This window comes from Oncorhynchus nerka, linkage group LG24 (assembly GCF_034236695.1).
Source record: "Oncorhynchus nerka isolate Pitt River linkage group LG24, Oner_Uvic_2.0, whole genome shotgun sequence".
In the NCBI taxonomy this organism is placed as follows: Eukaryota; Metazoa; Chordata; class Actinopteri; order Salmoniformes; family Salmonidae; genus Oncorhynchus; species Oncorhynchus nerka.
This window is the reverse complement of record NC_088419.1, coordinates 60850457-60871171: the sequence shown is the minus strand read 5'-3', so window position 1 is coordinate 60871171 and position 20715 is coordinate 60850457. Positions and strand designations below refer to the sequence as shown.

The 20715-nt window shown below is 42.5% G+C and overlaps 2 protein-coding genes across 2 annotated transcripts; one reads left to right on the top strand and one right to left on the bottom strand.

Annotated features, from left to right (window-relative positions):
* Positions 1-970: 970 nt before the first annotated feature.
* LOC115108346 (chromatin assembly factor 1 subunit A-like) lies at positions 971-12054 on the top strand. The gene is made up of 17 exons (XM_029632561.2): positions 971-1061; positions 1175-1271; positions 3855-3905; positions 4170-4804; positions 4961-5017; positions 5139-5383; positions 5534-5594; positions 5722-5793; positions 6587-6804; positions 6962-7142; positions 7688-7768; positions 7905-8009; positions 8179-8434; positions 10244-10385; positions 10520-10832; positions 10933-11020; positions 11145-12054. The coding sequence occupies exons 2-17, from the start codon at positions 1202-1204 to the stop codon at positions 11201-11203; spliced, it is 2634 nt and encodes an 877-aa protein (XP_029488421.2). The 5' UTR covers positions 971-1061; positions 1175-1201; the 3' UTR covers positions 11204-12054.
* Positions 12055-12113: 59 nt separating this feature from the next.
* LOC115108348 (UBX domain-containing protein 6-like) lies at positions 12114-20010 on the bottom strand. The gene is made up of 12 exons (XM_029632563.2): positions 19901-20010; positions 19637-19747; positions 18581-18738; positions 18371-18441; positions 17590-17712; positions 17290-17387; positions 16922-16997; positions 16595-16679; positions 15019-15238; positions 14737-14867; positions 13175-13323; positions 12114-13056 (listed from the first exon to the last, which is right to left on the bottom strand). The coding sequence occupies exons 2-12, from the start codon at positions 19717-19719 to the stop codon at positions 12949-12951; spliced, it is 1302 nt and encodes a 433-aa protein (XP_029488423.1). The 5' UTR covers positions 19720-19747; positions 19901-20010; the 3' UTR covers positions 12114-12948.
* Positions 20011-20715: the final 705 nt, after the last annotated feature.

Here is a 20715-nt window from a genome sequence, read left to right as displayed (position 1 = left end):
TTTTTCCTTTTATAGATTTCATTCCCTCCTCAGCCTTACATCTTGTTGTTATTTTTTAGTACTACATTGACATTGATCACTGCATTGTTGGGTGTAGAATTAGCAAGAAAGGCATTTCACAGTACTTGTGCACTTGGGGCTCCTGAGTGGTGCAGTGGTCTAAGGCACCGCATATCAGTGCTAGAGATGTCATTACAGACACCCTGGTTTAAATCCAGGCTGTGTCACAACTGGCTGTGATTGGGAGTCCCATTGGGTGGAGCACAATTGGCCCAGTGTCATCTGGGTTTGGCTGATGTAGGCTGTCATTGTAAATAAGAATTTGTTCTTAACTGACTTATCTAGTCAAACAAACATGACATCAAATTGTATTGGTCACATATTTAGTAGATGTTATTGCAGGTGTAGCGAAATACTTGCGCTTAGGAGCTAGAAGCAGAGCTGCCATATCTGTCAGGCCTTCTGTCCAACGTGTGTCTGGTCTACCTCATATGTCTTCTTGTCAGAGAGGTTTTGCCTTTTGTATTATTTTTCAGTTTTAAATTGTCAACTGTTTTGGCATCATTTTATTTTCCCATTAAAACAATTAACAGACAGACATTCTGTTAATTTATTTAATATTGCATGCATGCAAGCTTGTATTTTGATTACTTCACAGTACAATACATCGTTTCTGATTATCAACATGTTTAGAGTATTTACTGGTTAAAACACACTGAGTGACTTTGTCCAATCACGACTTTATTAGAATTTTGTTCCACGACACTATTCAGTGAAATCCAATCACTGATCGTACTCTCTTGAAAACAGAGAAAGCAACCTAATCATAAAAGAACAACATCTCAAAAGAAGAAATGACTGACAAAATATCCAGAAAAAAACGTCTAGATCCCGCCCTTCGGTCGGGTAGTGATCCAGCGTTCTGGCCAATCAGCAAAGGATTCTGAGGACAGCGACACGCTCCCGCCAAATCTGACTGACGGGCGCGAGGCAGCAACGGGATCCATGCAAAGGGAGTGTGTGGGAGATGCGGCTAGAATAAAATTAACTTAGTCTTAAAAGTAATAGAACCCAGTCATCGTTATATTTGCATGGTATTAGTGTTACTCTGGAAGATCTGTCAATATTGCTACTTCATATGGTTTTGTGTTAATACAACGCTTTTCCGCACAAGGATATCAAAAGTGAGGGAAGTTCTCGGATGGTGATGCTGGCGGCGGCGGAAGATCCATCCGTGGACGGGCATTTAGCATCCACTCCACGGAGGGGAGGTAGCGACGATATTTTGCTATGTTTTAACCTTAAAATGTTTTGGGCATTTAGTTATCTGAGGTAGCTATATACTGTTTGACTTGCCTTTCTATACGACCACATAGCAAGTCAACTCTAACTTCTGTCTAGCTAGCCAGTTTAGCTAACTAGCATGCTGTATTTAGCCAGCTAACTACTGTACTAGTAGCATGTTGTAACTAGCTAACCTCAAGTAAGGTTAGTTAGCTAACACTTAGTTGCTATCGTTGGCCAGACTCTCATAACATTCACAAGCTCGTAAGGTTAGTGTAAAGTGAGCTTTCATGTAACGTTAGCTAGCTACCCTTGAAGTGACCTTTTAGTTATTCTTTATTATTTAGTAGTCAGCCAGCTTGGAAGCTAACGTCAGTGACGTGATGAGTTGGTGCTAACCTTACTAGCTAACTAGACACCCCATTGCCTTCAGCTAGCTAACGTTAGCTAATATGAACCAAAACACTCAATGATTTCGGTGGTTTTGCTGACCAGCTTGTTGATTGTCAGAATATATAGCATTTTAATTAGACATCGCGCCACACATTATCGTACTGTTACAAACTTTGCTTGCTAACTTAACTAACAAACAAGCATGTTTTTCTTTGAGGCAACCCTTTCTCTCCCCGTGGCGGTATGAGTGTAAAGTTAGCTATAGCCGGGCCTTTGCACTGGGCTTAGATTGATTCACCGAATGGCGGGAGAGCAAATTCAACACCTCCCAGTAGTTTGCCCAACCACTTGTGTCATCGTCTTCGTAACTAATTTTTACACTTGATTAAAAATTATATTTGAACGGCATCGATTGTCCTTTAACTTGGTTGGTGGCAAGTCTAGATAACCTTTGATTGCTCCCTAGTTGACTGACAAGTATTTATTACATATGTACTTTAATAACCTGGATGCATTTGTCAAACTAACAGTATGAGTAAACTAAGATCAAACGTCAGCTCATAGTAATAATACAGTTGAGTGGGGGATAAAGTAGTTGGTGACTAAGTCATATGTGTAGTGGCTATTCTTGTGGTTGTCCTTTTGATTTTGGACATTTTATAAAGATACTGCACCGAATGCTTTCTTCTAGTAAGTGTTGTGCAACAAAGGGACTGGTAACATGTTTGCAGCTGGAGCCATTGTACTACTGCAATTATTGATAGTGAAGTAAAAGTGCATTGAAAAACAAATCCATCTACACAACAAACATATAAATGCAACGTTTCACAACACTTTCTGTTGGGCCCATGTTTCATGAGCTGAAATAAAATATCCTAGACATTTTCCATATGCACACATCTTATTTCTCTCAAATATTGTGCACAAATTTGTTTAACAGCACTGTTAGTGAGCATTTCTCCTTTGCCAATATAATCCATCCACCTGACAGGTGTGGCATATCAACAATCTGATTTTAACAGCATGATCATTACACTGGTGCACCTTGTGCTGTGGACAATTAAAATGGCACTCTAAAATGTGCAGTTTTGTCACACACCACCACAGCTGTCAAGTTTTGATTGAGTGTGCAGTTGGGATGCTGACTGCAGGGATGTCCACCAGAGCTGTTACCAGATAATTGTATGTTAGTATCTCTACCATAAGCCGCCTCAATGTCGTTTTAGAAAATATGGCAGTATGTCGAAATGGCCTCACAACCACAGACCATGTGTAACCACACCAGCCCAGGATGTCCACATCAGGCTTCTTCACCAATGGGATTGTCTGAGACCTGCCACCTGGACAGTTGATGAAACTGGGCTTGCACAACTAAATCATTTCTGCAGAAACTGTCTCAGGAAGCTCATATGCGTGCTCATCGTCCTCACCAGGTCTTGATCTGACTGCAGTTTAGCATCGTAACCAACTTCAGTAGGCAAATACTAAACTTTGATGGCCACTGTCATCTTCACGGATGAATCCCAGGTTCATCTGTACCGGGCAGATAGCAAACAGAGTATATGCCGTTGTGTGGGTGAGCAGTTTGCCGATGTCAACGTTGTGAACAGAGTGCCCCATGGTGGTGGGGGGGTTATGGTATGGGCAGGCATAAGGTACCAACAACAAACACAATTGCATTTTATCAATGGCCATTTGAATGCAGAGATACTGTCACGAGATCCTGGGGCCCATTGTCATGCCATTCATCTGCAGCCACCACATGTTTCAGCATGATAATGCACGGCCCCATATCGCAAGTATCTGTACACTTCCTGGAAGCTGAAAATGTCCCAGTTCTTCCATGGCCTACATACTTGCTGAGCATGTTTGGGATGCTCTGGATTGACATGTGCGACAGCATGTTCCAGTTCCCGCCAATATCCATATACTGACTAGTTTTCTGATCTACGACCTTACCTTTTTTAAAGTTATCTTTTACCAACAGATACATATCTGTATTCCAAATCATGTGAAATCCATAGATTAGGGCCTAATGAATATATTTAAATTGACTGATTTCATTATGAACTTTGAAATTGTTGCATTTTATATTTTTGTTCAGAAAATGTTTCATGACAGGAGAATGGTTGTGGGATTGTTGTCGTCTCATCTTCCATACCCTGTTTTGGTTACAGGTATGGATGGCAAAGTCAAATCCAGCAATGCTAACAAGAAGCTTGTTCAGGGTAAGTGAATCTGGTCTTTTGAATGCATATTAGATGGTTTTAATTTTCAAAAGGAGACTGATGATACATAATGCTATCAAACTATTTGAAACAATTCAATGACATTCTAATTTAGTACATTATATTTCAAATTTGTTGTAATAATTTAGTGTCTTTGCTTTATCACTCAAAGCTGTCATTATTGTTTGCCCAAAGATTTGTTAATATAACATAGATTTAGTCCAACTTAAACATCAGTGATGATAAAGGATATTTTCTCCTCAGCTCGTCTTCCATTCAAGCGTCTAAACCCAGAGCCCAAGGACATCAGTGAGCCCAAAAGGACCTGCACCCTTTCCCGGCCTGGGCTCTCAGATGGGGAGAATGAATCCGATTGCTCCCCCCTACCTGTGCGCCATGGACCGGCCCTGGTTAACGGCCGTGGCCCCCTGGATGGATTCATGAGTCGCAGTACCCAAGCGTCCCCTGCCAAAAGCATAGTTATTGATCTCACTGAGGACTCCAATTCAACTGACCTTTTAAAGCAGCAACCTGCGACACCCATTGTTGCCTCGTGTCCTCCGACACAAAACAGCCACCTGAGCAAAACCCTAAGTGCTGTAACAGCCACCAAAACAGATCACACTGCCAAGACAAAGCCCATAGACTACAAGCTGGGGGATGAACAGAAGGATGGGGAGGAGGAGAAGGACAGGGGGGACACTGCATCCATCTCACAGCTAGACACCACACAGGGTTCTGACACAGAAGAAGAAGAGGAGGAGGATGAAGAACAAGAGGAGGCTGTTATGTCCAGTCATGGGAATGAGTCCATGCTTTCTCCTTCATCCACCAGCTCTCTGTCAGCGGCCGAGAGCTCCCCAGAGGCTGCTAAGACAGAGAACACTCCTACTGTCACAGTGAGTACAAAATGGCAACTAAATTCAATAAACACTCATTGTCAGCAGTGATTTTTGAATAAATCTACATCAGCAAGCTCCTGTTAACTTTTCAAATCACTATTCTGAAATGAAAAATTATAAATCTAGGTTACCTTTCTTCCTCTCTCTTTACAGGAGCCAAATACCACCCCTAAAATAGAGCAGAAAACTGTGAAAAGAAGATCTTTAAAGGTATAATTAGCGGCAATAAGTCACTTCAGTATTTGGCGTACTTTTGCATCCAAATGCCTATTTTAACATCTTCATCTAGACACCCATCTGAAACGGAATTTGTGCTTTATTCTCTCCATAGAGTTTGCAGGAGCAAGAGGAGATGCTACACCAGCGCAAAGAGAGAGAGCGGCAGCGAGAGGAGGCTAAAGACGCTAAAGAGAAGAAGAAAGAGGAGGCTCGCAAACTGAAGGAGGAGCGGGAGAAGGAAAGAAAGGAGAAAAAAGAGAAAGAAGAGCGTGAAAAAAGAGATAAAAAGGAGAAAGAGGAAAAGGAAAAAGCAGAGAAATTAAGAGCGAAGGAGGAGCAACGCAAATCAAAGCAAGAGTGAGTGTTGCTTGATCAAAAACCAGCTAGCTACAGATCTGAAATGTCTTGTTACTTTTATATTGACTCTACTAGAAAAATTGATTGAATGTTTTTTTATTAAAGCAAATGTAATCCTTGCAATTGACATTCACATATAATTTCCCCCAGGGCAAAACTTGAAGAAAAGAGAAAGAAAGATGAGGAAAAACGGTTGAAAGAAGAGAAGGATGTGAGTTGATAATTTTGTTTCTATTCTCTAAAATTAAATGTAATGTCTGACACTGACATTTTTAAGCTTGACAATTGCCACTTAATTGTAACAGACCTGATAATGCATCTTAACATTTTCTATACAGAGGCTCAAAGCAGAGAAAGCCGAGATCACACGATTTCTACAGAAACCCAAGACTCCCCAGCAGGCCACAAAGGTAAGATTCCTCTGACTGGATTGAACAAGAAGAAAACAAAATAGAAATCACAAAATGGTGGTGTTCATTTAATGTTATCAGGCTAGTATCGGCTACATTTATGCCTTTACTAGACTATGGGGATATTTTATATATGAATGCTTCCGCTCAGTGTTTGAGATCAATTGACACACTTTACCATGGTACTTTGATATTTATTTTAAACTGCAAAACCCTTACGCACCACTGCACTTTGTGTACCAGGGTTGGCTGGCCTTCTAGTCACTTGTAGGCTCAGTCACTGGTATATGTTTATTTACAAAGCCATTTTGGGTTTACTACCTTTTTTATTTGAGTATTTTTATTGTTCAAAAATGTGGTGGGTACTCTCTTCGTTCGCTAAACTTTATCCTGCTAACTGTTCCAAATGTCCAAACTGAATTTGGTAAAAGGGCTTTTATGTACTCTGTGCCCTCGTCTTGGAACACCTTACAAAATACTTTTAAACTGGAAGAACTTGTCCCGATTGGTATTTTGAATTCACTGATGAAGGGTTTTGAGGCTGATTCCCTGACCCGTCAATGTTTTTAATTGGCTGTTTTATACTCTTGTGAATTCAATGGTTTTTACTAGATTACTTGTAGTTTTTCATGTTGTCTGTCTGTCCATTTTTTTTTGTAATGACTTGGTGCTGCCTATCTTGGCCAGGGCGCTCTTGAAAAAGAGATTTTAATCTCAATGAGCCCTTTATGGTTAAATAAAGGTTAAATAAAAAAATGTAAAACTTTTCTCACCTTTGCCTCTCCTACTTCAGACCCTTGCGTCTGCCTGTGAAAAGTTTGCCCCGTTTGAGATAAAGGAGCACATGTGTCTGGCGCCGCTGACCCGAGTCCAATGTGCGGAGGCGGTCCTGGAGGAACTGGACAGGTATCTGGCTAAACCTGATGGAAGCCTGGATGGCCTGAGTGACTGGACCAGAAATAAGCCCCGCAGATCAGGCCAGACCAAGCCCAGAAGCACATACCCTATGAGGTGAGACCACCACACCCTTAAAAAAATCTGCGGTGACTTGAGTTACTGAAGTCTTGAAATTTTGTGAAACTGAAGAATCAGGGATTCCTACTGGAAAGAAGCCATTTTCTATACTTTCCTATTTTGACGTTGGCCCCTATTTCTGTTGTCTGCATAGGGAGTGTATAGCGATGGTGGAGGTGGTGGAGGGACCCAAACCAGATGGTGTGCCTGACAGGCAGCACTACGGCCGCATGAAGCTCCTTCAGTTCCGTGAGAACTACCGGCCTGCCTACTGGGGCACGTGGAGAAAAAACAGCCCCCACATCTCCCCTCGCTGCCCTCTCAGACAGGACAAGGTGAGGCTTCCCTCATTCTCTGACCATGATCCTTTTCAATCCTTTCACTTCTTTACTTATTAGTTTCTGCCATATTACAATCGATAGTTACAAATCACGATATATCCATGTTTGACTCAAGATTTAGATTTGTAATTGTTTATTTTTTTAAATATATTTTTTATTTTATGTATCGTTAAATAGCGCTAGTCAGATGTACCTGCGCCAAAACTCTGGTATTTTATTTTTCATCCTATAGCTTGTTCCCATCTTTTTAAATAATGAGCCAACATGTTTTCAGCACTTATTTCCCTGACTGATCGAAACTCGTTTTGTCATCCTCTCTTGTCTCTCTGCAGCAGACATATAGGGCGCAATCATTGAATTGCAATACATATAGAATTGTGATAATCGCAATGCATATCATATCGGCGCCTAAGTTTTGTGATATCATATCGTGAGGTCCCTGGTAATTCCCAGCCCTAACTGGTGGTGATGTCAGTTGTTTTGTGACTTCCATGTTTCATGCGCTTTCTATATAGGACTAAAGTCTGTGTTTCCTCTAGGACCTGTTGGATTATGAGGTGGACAGTGATGAGGAGTGGGAGGAAGAGGAGCCAGGAGAGTCCCTGTCACACAGTGAAGGGGTAGGTCTCTTTTTCAATACACTTCTGTCACAGCATTTGGTGCTCTGTTGTTCTGTTTGATATCAAGATTAGCTCATTGTTGTAAACTGAATCATTCCAGCGGATTGTGAGGCCCTAAACTGACTTGTTTTTGCAGGAGGATAATGATAATGATGGAGGTGAAAATGATGACGATGATGAGGATGGTTTCTTCGTACCACATGGATACCTATCAGACGGGGAGGGGGCATTGGAGGAAGAGGTACTTTCAATTGCTCTTCATTCCTTATTCATGTCTTTATTTACTGTTCTTTTCCAGTGGACTGGTTTGACTAATGATTGACGTGCTTTATATTGTAAGGGGTGGAGACATTATCCACGGCTTATTTTTAGCACACTTAATTGCTCCTATACCTGTGGTGTGAATCTAGGAGGGTGGCGACCCAGAGAAGCAGAAGGTGCGTCAGAAGCTGAAGGCCCGGGAGTGGGATGAGCTGATGGCCAAGAAGAAGGTGAAGGTGCTAGAGGCTGTGGTGAGAGGCTGTGTGTGGGAGGGTCAGGGTCCCCATCTGGAGCTCTTGCAGCAGTTTGCGGTGTGCCTGCTGGAACCCCTGCCCAAGCCAGAGTCCTCCACCCCAGAGGACAACACACAGAAACTACAACAGAAACTACAAGAAGATGAGCAGCGTGAGTACATTCTTATGCCTGGGGGAACATCACTCAGGTAAGAGGAGTTCTTTTGTCTCTGCAGTATTGTCTTTTAGAACCTTTTGGGCCTTAGCATTGTCACCTCTAAGTGATCATCTGAGTCATGTTTTACTGACTGAACCGTGATGAAATGTAAGTCTTGGTTTGCGTGGAAAAACTCACCGGGTGTGCTTGTCTTTGATATGCTTATCTGAGTTCTTACAGAATGATGAACATTGTTAATTTGGTTGAGCCATGTGCTATTTGAATAGTGTCACTAGCTAGGTTTCCATTCAATTGGCTATAGATTTTCATACGAATATTCTAAAATATGCATGAAGAAAATGTGCATTTTCCCGCTAGTGGTGTATCCACCAAACGGACTTGTTGCTGATAGAAATATGTGCATGATGACGTAGTGCACACAATATACTTTTTTCGTGTTAGTTTTCATGTACCGAATACAAATCTAAAGTTCTGTGTGTTTCCATCGCACTTTCAACTCTACTGATAGTTTTGTCACATACTGTTGTGTTAATTAGCAAATGTACCTACTCTGGTCTTGGCACATGTGTTCAGCTCACAGATACACTGCAGGTAGGCTAGTCTACATGATGACATTATTATTGGAAAGGAGCATCAAGATCACTGTGCGCTTTCACCACTGTGAAGTTCATCAGAACTGATTTAGTTTGTTTCCCAGGTTGTAGTGAGAGGAAAACACACCATATCATCGCGTGACTACAAGTTTACTTCGATATGATGATTGTTATATCAATATTTTCACATAAAGGCATTTCCACCGCCGTTTCTCGCGTAATACATTTTGCAGACAAAAAGATCCCCACCATCTGTCCTCTTGGTAACAATCACCAAAACAAAAGCTAGACAATCAGGGAGAATTTAAATCAAATTTGTTATTATTTATTTTTTACCCTTTTTTCTCCCTAATTTCATGGTATCCAATTGTTTAGTAGCTACTATCTTGTCTCATCGCTACAACTCCGGGCTCGGGAGAGACGACGGTTGAAAGTCATGCGTCCTCCGATACACAACCCAACCAAGCCACACTGCTTCTTAACACATCCATCCAACCCGGAAGCCAGCCGCACCAATGTGTCGGAGGAAACACCTGGCAACCTTGGTTAGCACGCACTGCGCCCGGCCCGCCCACAGGAGTCGCTGGTGCGCGATGAGACAAGGATTTCCCTACCGGCCTAACCCGGATGACGCTAGGCCACAGACCTCCCGGTCGCGGCCGGTTACGATAGAGTCTGGGCGCGAACCCAGAGTCTCTGGTAGCACAGCTGGAAATATATCCCAATAAAGGTAAAAATCTTTAGTGCGGCCCTCCTGACCTCGTTAAAGACCGAAAGCAGCACCACGGGGCAAAATGAGTTTGACACCCCTGGTCTACACCAAAATCTATCTTTTGATTGTGGTGATGGATGTAACACCCGAGACTGATATGAGATGTACCTGTAATCATCATGAAGCACTTATTGATAGCTGTCTAGACTGCAAGGGAGACATCTAAAACTTAAGACCATTCACAATCACATTAGAGATCTGTATTGTTTTCAGACCAGCTTTATATGCGACATCGACGTCAACTAGTATTTACTGTGCTACAAGTGATTGTGAACTGTCAGCACTCTTCATGGCTGACCTGAGTTGCTCAATAGCTGCCTGAGGGAGTATTTGTTCATATTGAATGGCGCCTTCTGCCCAAACCTTGCGTGAATAAGCCTAGATGTAGAATGTGTTTTAAAAAACCTTCCTATCTCCCTTCCCAACCCATATATTCAGTGCTGTTCCAGTTGTTGCCCCTGCTACATGGAAATGTGAACAGTAATAAGGTGATCATCACAGAGTTCCAGGAGTTTTGTCGCCAGCAGTCGACCTCGCCCATCTCCAGCCCTCAGAACTCAGGAGACAACATCCCCACCAGGTGACTTCAAACCTGATTTACTTAACGCTTGCTATGTTACAGAATTAGTCAAGTCATACTAAACTTGTGCAGATGCTTTATAAAAGTATTCATTTTTCATTACTGAAATGGTCTCTCATCTGCTTCTGCTCTAGGGTCCGTCTAAAGCGCCTTATCAAGGGGAATGCTGTGTATGAGAAGCGCTCAGCCTTCAGACGCTGCTGCTGGTACGTCAAATCAGACGTCCTGGCTCGCTTCATCCAGGAGGCCCTCCCTGTACCCTGCCAGTGGAACTACCTCACCTCAGGGACCCATGTGCCCCGTGAAGAGGCCCCAGTGGCCACAGGCTCACAGGGCAACTCCCCAACCACCCCCCAGGCCTCCCACACGCCATCCTCCAACAAGAGGAAGAGTGCCGGCAGCATGTCCATCACCAAGTTCATGAAGAAGGCTGCCGACCCTGAGCAGGTTGGACACGTCTGGTGAAATCTTAATATGAAGTTGCTTTGTTCTGATCCTATTGCTTTGACTGTTATGTCCGATTCTAATGAGTACTCCTTTTTTTCAGGTGGAGGCGATGAAGACAGATGGGTTCCAGGCAGACACAGAGGAAGATGAGGATGAAGCAGACTGCGTCATAATCAGCACACAGAAAGGTCAGTTTCCTGGCATATTGTCTGCCTTTAGACAGGAGTTAAGTGGAATTAAGAGACAGGGTAATAGTTTGTCCTAGATATTTGTAGGAGGGGAGGCATTGACAATGAATGCCTTACTCTGCAGGATCTTCCAGAAAAGATACCTCCCCAAAGAGAACGAGAGCACAGAACAAATGGAGGTGACCCCCTCTGACACAGCTGCACTCTTCTTGCCTCGGGCCACTCCCACCCTGGCCTAAGGACTGCCCCCTGACTCTGGGTGTGTGCGTTTGTCAGAAATATAATCAGGTCTTCAATCAAGATAACACACTGGTAGTGGCACACATGCCACCCACACGGTATTACAACCCCACTTTGCTCCATTAAGTACCAGACAGTGCCTGTAAAAAGGAAAATGTCTGACAAATAAACTCATTGGTGTATTTTGTTCCAATGTTAAACCATTCATTACTTGGTTCAGTTGGAATGTCAGACATGTTTATATGGATGTCTTTGCTTGGTGAGGAGTTGGATGGCTCAGACAGTCAAGGCTCTTCTACCACAGCTGATTGGGTGGACCAGTGCCCACTGAAGTAGTTGCTGTCTGCTTCACCGTAGGCCCAGTGTAACTTTTATATATGTATTTGTTTTAAAAAATAAAAAATACTTGAACTGGTTGAATTCATTAAAAAATAAATGATTAAATGTACTGCACTTTTATATGCCCTGCCTTATCTGGATGCCTTTATCAACACGCCACCACTCATCCATCCTTTCAAGGAGTACTTCATGTTTAGTTAATGGGTTTCATTCAATATGGCAAGTGCTGTTTTTCAGGCTGCTAATGTAGTGCTTATTGTACTATTCTAAACCTCCATTTTTGTTTGTTAATAATGGTTGAGGTGGAATAGTAAATGGCTGTCCAATATTAAAAACTTTGCGGTTTGCCTTACATTTTTGTGACAGAGAATGCTCTCCTGTCACAACTGTTGCAGTTTGCAGGTATGATTTAAGGTGTCTCAATTTCTTTAAATAAAGCATTATTTAAAAATGAACATGCTTTGTGCAGCCATTTGCAAATCATGTTTACTTTTTTATGGGGGATACAGCAATATCTTGATGCAACATTCATCTTTATTACAGGCAGGTTTAAAAGCAACAAAACATGACTGAGCATGACCTTCATTTTCTAGTTATTCTTTAACAAGGTCAGGAAAACATTTAGTACATTGGACTGAAACATTGGAGGTTACGCCTCAATGCACACAGAAGCAGTGGACGTGCTGTGAGGAGAGGTAGGTTGTCATTCCAGCCATCACCTGGGATAAGCTGCAGCAAAAAAAAAATCATTGTTGGTTACTACATACAGTACAAACCAACCAAAATCGGATTTCCATGCTGCTGAAATGAAATAACATTGATCATTTAGAAATATAATAGGAAATTACTCAATTGAATGACTTACAAAACCCTCATTCAATAAAGAAAGCTAACATCAGGAGCTCTGTCCAGTAACCTTCACTTTTAAGGTACTGGTATAGCTTCCTGCTGTAACCTTAGTGTTAGTGAGGTCCAAAATAGAATATTACAAGTTCTCTTAGATAAAATAGCTTAACCGATATACATTGTGGTGAACAGCAACTGAAACCTTAGCACTCGACAACCAGTCTGGTCACCACCACCCATTCGCTCATTTGTAAAGCTAGTATTGTATGTCAGTATTTGTTGCGTAAGCAGGATGCGGAGCAGAAGGGTGACGCTTGACAACAGGATCTCATACCATGCTGAGCTCTCTGTAGGAGTACGGGAGCCATTTCAGATCATCCTACATTCAAGGTACAATACAAAAAAACACTGCATGGCATTATGTATCCTTTAAGGGATTAGTTGTGTATTTCTACAGCCTTTGAAATGTGGTTTGGGGATGGAGGTGGAGACGCAGGGACAGTTCAGCCAAGGGTTTGAATATTCTTCAGTAGCACTGGCTTGAGGAGAGCAGCAGAAATGTCCGCTTGCACTGCGGCATCCCAAGAAAATGTCAGCAGAACCGCAGGGACCTCCGAGAGAGAGAGAGAGAGAGGCATTAGTCAGCACCTTTGTACAACAAAAGTAAATTGGTTGCATTGCTTATTTTGCCTGATATTTACATTTCTGAAAAAATATGTCTCTGCTTACCAGGCTACATTCATTCAGGGCCAACTCTTGGGCCTCCCGGAGTTTGTGTCCTCCTGGCGCCACCAGCTCAAAGGGCTGCCAGCCGTCCACCAGGGAGTCCCGCACAAACTGGAAGAGCACAGACACCTTGTCCCAGGCCAGGAAGGTGCCTGAAGGGCAAAATATGTGAAAATGGAGGCACTGTGCTTTTATAGCATTATCCACTAGCTTTGCTGCAGGTAGAAAATTCAACTAAATGTTCTGTATTTGACCCAAGCGGTCTCCAATCAATGTCTGTTTGTGCATGTGAGTTTGGAGCGTAACTCTACAAATCTTAAATCACCCAAAACCTATTATTTGTAGATCAGTGATCCTACACCTCACTTTGTTCAAGCTGATTCGCCAACGGACTATGGAAGTTACATTGTAACGCAGTTTGTGAGTTTTGTGCAATTAAGGTTCACAGAGCTACGAGTCCTACTGCCAAATTAATCTAAGAATGATTGTCAGTGTCAAGTTATAAGCACCCCAATGCATTTGACTGGTGAATACCTACAGTACACCAGCTGTTGGAAACCCTAACCATTCTTTGCTCAAATGTTTATAGAGTACAAGTAAAAGGTTTGGACACACCTACTCATTCAAGGGTTTTTATTTATTTTTACTATTTTCTACATTGTAGAATAATAGTGAAGACATCAAAACTATGACATAACACATATGGAATCATGTAGTAACTAAAAAAAGTGTTAAATAAATCAACATATTTTTTTATATTTGACGTTCTTCAAACTTGACGTACGGTCTATCACAGTGCCATCCGTTTTGTCACCAAAGCCCCATATACCACCCACCACTGCGACCTGTATGCTCTAGTCAGCTGGCCCTCGCTACATATTCGTCGCCAGATCCACTGGCTCCAGGTCATCTATAAGTCTATGCTAGGTAAAGCTATGCCTTATCTCAGCCCACTGGTCACGATAACAACACCCACCCGTAGCACGCGCTCCAGCAGGTATATCTCACTGGTCATCCCCAAAGCCAACACCTCCTTTGGCCGCCTTTCCTTCCAGTTCTCTGCTGCCAATGACTGGAACGAATTGCAAAAATCGCTGAAGCTGGAGACTTATATTTCCCTCACTAACTTTAAACATCAGCTATCTGAGCAGCTAACCAATCGCTGCAGCTGTACCTAACTCATCCCCATATTGTTTTTATTTTATTTTCTGCTCTTTTGCACACCAGTATTTCTACTTGCACATCATCATCTGCACATCTATCACTCCAGTGTTAATTTTCTAAATTGTAATTACTTCGCTACCATGGCCTATTTATTGCCTTACCTCCTCACACCATTTGCACACTTATTTTTTTCTATTGTGTTATTGACTGTACGCTTGTTTATTCCATGTGTAACTCTGTTGTTGTTTGTGTCGCACTGCTTTGCTTTATCTTGTCCAGGTCGCACTTGTAAATAAGAACTTGTTCCCAACTAGCCTACCTGGTGAAATAAAATATAGATATTTTTTAAACTCTATTTCGGCTTATCACATTAAAGTAGGTGTTTGCTGGCAGATACAGACCCTGCAGTATGTTTCCATCAGGCAGTCGTATTCTCAGCAGGGTGTAGTTGTACTTCCTCCTCTCCCTCTGCTCCTCTCTCTCCCGCATGGCTTTGGTACGCAGCATGGTGTTCTTCTCCACCGCCTCGCTCCTGATTACCACACACAACCACCATAACTTTATCTTACAAACAAAATAGTCATAACTGGAACAAACCACCCAACAATAATACGCACTAAGGAGTGTACCTTACACAATAACAAATACAAGTAGTATCAGTGCCATCAGTGAGTTGTCCATACTTTTGCTGCTGCTCCCTCTTGAGCTCCTCTGCAGTGAGGTTGTAGAACTCTGGGGGTAGTTCGAAACGCATGGCGTTGGGGGAGGGTCTGAAGGTCTGGGGCTGGTGGTCCAGCTGGGCTCTGACTGGCTCTCCCCTTTGCAGCCGGTCCATACTCTCCTTCATCACCTCCAGGGCCTCCGGGTCATGCTCCATCAGCACCAGGAACTCTTCACTCTCCTCTGGGAAGGCAAGATGAATCTGCAATTATTATCCTGGGTACCACTTCCAGCAGTGGTTCTCAACTGGTTTTGTATTGGGATCCAAATTTAATCAGGTTGTCTCGATCCAATATTTGCGTCGCTTTTTGTTGTTGATGCGGTCAAAGATGCAATCTGGAAAACTATTTTGATAGTAAATGTAGCAATTATATGACAAGGGAACAACAGTCCCACTGTTTTCATTGTCAATAATTCCATTTTGCACATACAGTTGAAGTCGGAAGTTGACATACACTTAGGTTGGAGTCATTAAAACGAGTTTTTCAACCACTCCATAAATTTCTTGTTAACAAACTATAGTTTTGGCAAGTCGGTTAGGACATCTACTTTGTGCATGACAAGTAATTTTTCCAAAAATTGTTTACAGACATATTATTTCACTTATAATTCACTGTATCACAATTCCAATGGGTCAGATGAAGAATGTTAAGCTCACTGGTTTGAGACCAAAAACCAAATCCGCTAAATAGTGCTGCTAATAACTCTATATTGAAAATACTGCCTGTTCGGGCAGGTTGCATTCTCCTGGCATCCGCCAAACCCAGATTTATCCTTCGGACTGCCAGATGATTAAGCACGATTCATTACTCCAGAGACCGTGTTTCCACTGCTCCAGAGTCCAATGGCAAGCTTTACACTACTCCAGTCGACACTTGGCATTGCGCATGGTGATCTTAGGCTTGTGTGTGGCTGCTCGGCCATGGAAACCCATTTCATTAACCTCCTGTTGAACAGTTATTGTGCCGACGTTGCTTCCGCAGGCAGTTTGGAACTCAGCAGTGAGTGTTGCAACCAAGGACAGACGATTGTTACGCGCCTCAGCACTCGGTGGTCCCGTTCTGTGTGCTTGTGTGGCCTACAACTTCGCGGCTGAGCCATTGTTGTGCCTAAACATTTCCAGTTCACAATAACAGCACTTACAGTTGACCGGGGCAGCTCTAGCAGGGAAGAAATTTGACGAACTGACTTGTCGGAAAGGTGCCATCCTATGACGGTGCCACGTTGAAAGTCACTGAGCTCTTCGGGAAGGCCCTTTTACTGACCATGTTTGTCTATGGAGATTGCATGGCGGTGTGCTCGATTTTATACACCCAACAGCAATGGGTGTGGCTGAAATAGTTGAATCCACAAATTTTAAAAGGGTGTCCACATACTTGTGTATATATAGTGTATTTAAATAAAAAATACTCAGACACTCATTTAAAACCTACCGCGACACACCAGCTGAGAATCGCTGCCCTTTAGTATGCCTCTGCAGAAACATACTAGGCCACACAGACAATAGGATGCACAGATTTTGCATTTGGATGGGTTTACCCTGTCCCTCCACATCCAGCATGATGCTCTGAAAGCCCACAGCCTGCAAGAACTCCCGACTGCCCTCCACAGTCTTCACCTTCTCCTAAGGAGAGAGAGAGAAAGAGATCAGACCGAGAGAGAGATCAGAGAGAGAGAGAGAGATCAGAGAGAGAGAGAGATCAGAGAGAGAGAGAGAGAGAGAGATCAGAGAGAGAGAGAGATCAGAGAGAGAGAGAGAGAGATCAGAGATCAGAGAGAGAGAGATCAGACAGGGAAAGAGGTGAATGGACCACACCGACAGAAAACATTGAGTCTCACATTACCCTCCTTGAGACTCAAATGTACCTGGAACACCTTGTTACTGAGTTTGATCTTCCTGTACTTCTCCTCTGTGGGGTTCTTACAGATGTTTTCAATGTACCTGACAGGATGGGAGAAAATTATGGGATGTCAGGACACTCATCGCATGAACTCTTGTCAACATGACAATGTAAATCACACATTATAGCAGGGTTCGGTCCTGGGCTCCCCCCTGGGTGCACATGTTTTTTGCCCTAGCACTACACAGCTGATTCAAAGAATCAAAGCTTGATTATGAATTGGTTATTTGAATCAGCTGTGAAGTGCTAGGGCAAAAACCAAAAACGTAGTCAGGGGGGCCCCAGGACAGATTTTTAGGAAACCCTGCATTATAGGACAGTTCCATTTCTCACTTGCTTATGATGTCCACTGCAGCCTTGACTTTCTCCCTGTCCTTGTTGAAGGTATGAACCATCATTATGGAAGCCTCCACTGCGTCCTCTTCAAACCGCTGTTGGACAAGAGAAGGTTTATCATGTGTATTCAGTCAGGACCATACTAATGAAAAAGGAGAGTTTGTGACAAATTAGTGTTTTTTTACATCAATTCTTCATGTCAGTCAAAATCAGATAATGCAATCATGATTATCGTACAATCATGACTATCATACAATCATGACATCATGACTTTAAAAAGAAGAATCACAGACCTACCATGAAAATGGCCTCTTTAATGTGCACTTCTCTCTCGCTCTTAGTTAAGGTGGCTCCAGTAAGCGGGCAGGTGAAATACACACCTGTTACTGAGAGAAATGCCGGATCCTTAACACTGGAGCCCTGCAAAAGACGACACATACTAGCTATAAATAACAACTCAATAGCAGTAGTGGCACAATAATTTGTATGTGAGCAACAGTAACATGCTGACCACACCGCTCGCGTTGGTAAATAAATGTACACATACATGTTATTCAATCATTGCACCCACACTTGTCGTGCGCTTGTGACGCTTGACTCGCTGCAAGTCCCGCCTCCTCATTGGTTTTTAGCAGCATATACCCACATGGGTGATTTTAAGATAAAACTGAGGTACACACTCCAGTCCAGTTGGTAGTGGTAATGCACCTTAAAGATGGTTGCTTACTGCCATTTAAGTCAAAAGAAGAAGCCTGAAGGAGGAAAGATTAGTAGAAACTAACTTTACCCTTTTATCTGTGAATAATTGTCAGAGTAGAGGACCTTGTGCATTTCAGGTAAAATAACAACCCAATGTTAATATCCCAGGACAAATTAGCTGGCTAAATGTTCGCTAAATGTTTCATGCTTTTCAACCTGTCCCCAAATTAATATAGTCGGTTCAGAGTTTGTTTTGATATTTCAAACTGCGTGTCCTGATCGCATCTGGTGTGGGTGGACAAAATAAAGATGCGTGCGATGAAGTATGCGGTCTGGTCAGCATGTAAGGGAAAATGTATTCATGTAATGTATTCCTTGCCTCAACAGCTGTTATCTTTTCCTTCTCGGTCGCTGCTACTGCTGCAGCTTCTGCCTCAAGCTCTCTTTTCACTGTGGAGTGATAAATAAATAAAGACCATTAACCCACAACCCAGTTCTCTATTTCTGACCACTGATGTGAAACACCTGCACGGCTTTGACATCATCAGTCATTCAAGCAGCAGTTGTTGGATGCATAGGAATCGCTCACCCTGGAGCCGGATGGCATCCTGTGAGGTTTGTGCCCGTGGGCGTGGCTGCCCCTCAATCCTGGCCAGAGCTGCAGCCCCTGCCTTCTGAGCTCCTTCAGTGGGAGCAGCATGATGGGGCTTGGCAGGGCCACTGTTCTGCACCACTCGGGGCTTGGAGCTGCAGGGAACAGAATGGGACATGTTCACCATTTGACTATAAAGTTATATGGCTTGTTAGTTAAACTCACAAGGGTTTGCATTTAATAGAACAGGCTATGATGATGTAGTCTGGCTGATACCAAACTCAAAGTCCTCCTGACTTCAGAGTCTGGAAAGCCTGTTTTGATTTTATTGGCAGGATGAGTTGATAATGAAGTGGGCTGTGCTTTTACTGTTTGGTTCTCCTCTGGCTCTTTCTCACACCATGTGTCTGTCTTTTACGCCTGCTACATTAGGTTACTCTCAATCAAACACCCACAGAGAGCTGCCCCTTCCATTACATCTGTTACAGTTTCAAATCCAAAACGAGAGGTCTCAAACATAGAAATATTATATTTTGTTCAACCCCCGAGGAATTTTTGTTGTTGTTGAGAGACCCAATAAATGCCTCCGCTCAATTACTGTGCGAATAACATATTAATAAACGGCCTCCTATCCAGACCAGTGAGTCACTGCTCTTCCTCCGTAGAGATCCTATTAAAATGGTCCGTGCTACCCGGGATGTCCACATTGAAGTTGACACTCTAAATGGTTAGGAGAGCACTGACCCTATTAAATATTAATTTAATTAACGTTATAAAGTATTACAATTCCTGACTATGTCTTCCTCTCTGTGTGGTGGCGTAAACCAGGCTAATGTAACGATGATGCACCCTGTCCTGAACACTAGAAAAACAAACATAACAGAGCCCATCCAAGTCACGGAGAAGGCAACTCTACAAATCAGACATACCATATATTTGCGGTGTCGATTATATAAACATATTTTCAACAACCTAACTGTCAACAGCATGAGCAAAGCAGCTAACGTTAGCTGGCTCCGTTAGCGTGCTAGCTCACTAGAAAAGTTTGTTTACCTGCCGCCTTCTGCGAGTTTCTTTCCAGGCCCCGCTGACTTGAATTTTATATCTTTCTTTATGTCCTCGAAAAATTTCTTCATTGTTTACTGTTTTTCACAATAAAATAACCTGAAACACAGCACAGCTGAATGAGAAAAGCTTAGTATATTCTTTACATCAAAATGCAAGGGTCGTTACCCCAGCCACAAAGTAATACTCCGCCTATTTCGACAATGTATTCTTAAATGTGATTTTAAACCTAACATTGATTTTTTTTTTTACCTTATGCCTAACCGTAAATTAAGATCAAAACGCAAATTTTGTTTTCATACATTTTTACGATATAGCACATTTGGACTTTGTGGCTATGCTATCTAGTGGAAACACCGAAAGAAAGAGGAAACGGGTCTGTCCACGAAGTAGTGATAAATTATGTACAGCGGCCTCTGGTGGTCTGGATGTACAATCATGCGGCTGCGTTCCAATGAAATAAATACGCTTTTCTCAATTGCGTACAAGCAATTTTGGGATCTATGTTGAAATCTATAGCAGAAGAGCAATTATCAAATGCTCAAATACATAAACAGAACTTCTGATCATTTTATTGCCTTTGTACCCGACTTGTATATCTTAGACCATCTTTTGCAAAACTTTAAATACAAATGTAATCAGTGAATACAAAATTCAGTGTTTAGCAGGGGCTTTTCTATGATTTAAAGACATTGGGGGCATAGCCCAAAGCCAGTAGAGGGGTCTCCTCGGGGAGGAATTTCAACATTCAACATTAATTTGATTACTTATTAATTACTTTGAGATTAATATTGAGAGATTAGAACATTGAGATTTTAGATATTTTTTTAGGCAACTTGCACCTTCCACAGCAGACACTGCCAGTACTCAATTACATTTCCTACTGTGGATCTCTCTACTCTGGAACACTCTTTACTCTCTACTCTGGAACACATAGCCTACATATACAGGCTATTGCCTGTCTGGCAGACATATCAGTGTGGATGACGGATCACCACCTCAAGCTGAACCTCGGCAAGACGGAGCTGCTCTTCCTCCCGGGGAAGGACTGCCCATTCCATGATCTC

Excerpts from the sequence above, each read along its gene's own strand:
- LOC115108346 (XM_029632561.2), top strand. The coding sequence starts at position 1,202 with ATGGTGATGCTGGCGGCGGCGGAAGATCCATCCGTGGACGGGCATTTA. Across the intron at positions 1,272-3,854 it reads ATCCACTCCACGGAGGGGAG|GTATGGATGGCAAAGTCAAA; the intron begins GTAGCGACGATA and ends TTTTGGTTACAG. Across the intron at positions 8,010-8,178 it reads AGGGGGCATTGGAGGAAGAG|GAGGGTGGCGACCCAGAGAA; the intron begins GTACTTTCAATT and ends GTGTGAATCTAG.
- LOC115108348 (XM_029632563.2), bottom strand. The coding sequence starts at position 19,719 with ATGAAGAAATTTTTCGAGGACATAAAGAAAGATATAAAATTCAAGTCA. Across the intron at positions 15,239-16,594 it reads GCTGGATGTGGAGGGACAGG|AGGAGAGTGAAGAGTTCCTG; the intron begins GTAAACCCATCC and ends TTGCCTTCCCAG. Across the intron at positions 13,324-14,736 it reads TGATGGAAACATACTGCAGG|GCACCTTCCTGGCCTGGGAC; the intron begins GTCTGTATCTGC and ends TTTGCCCTTCAG.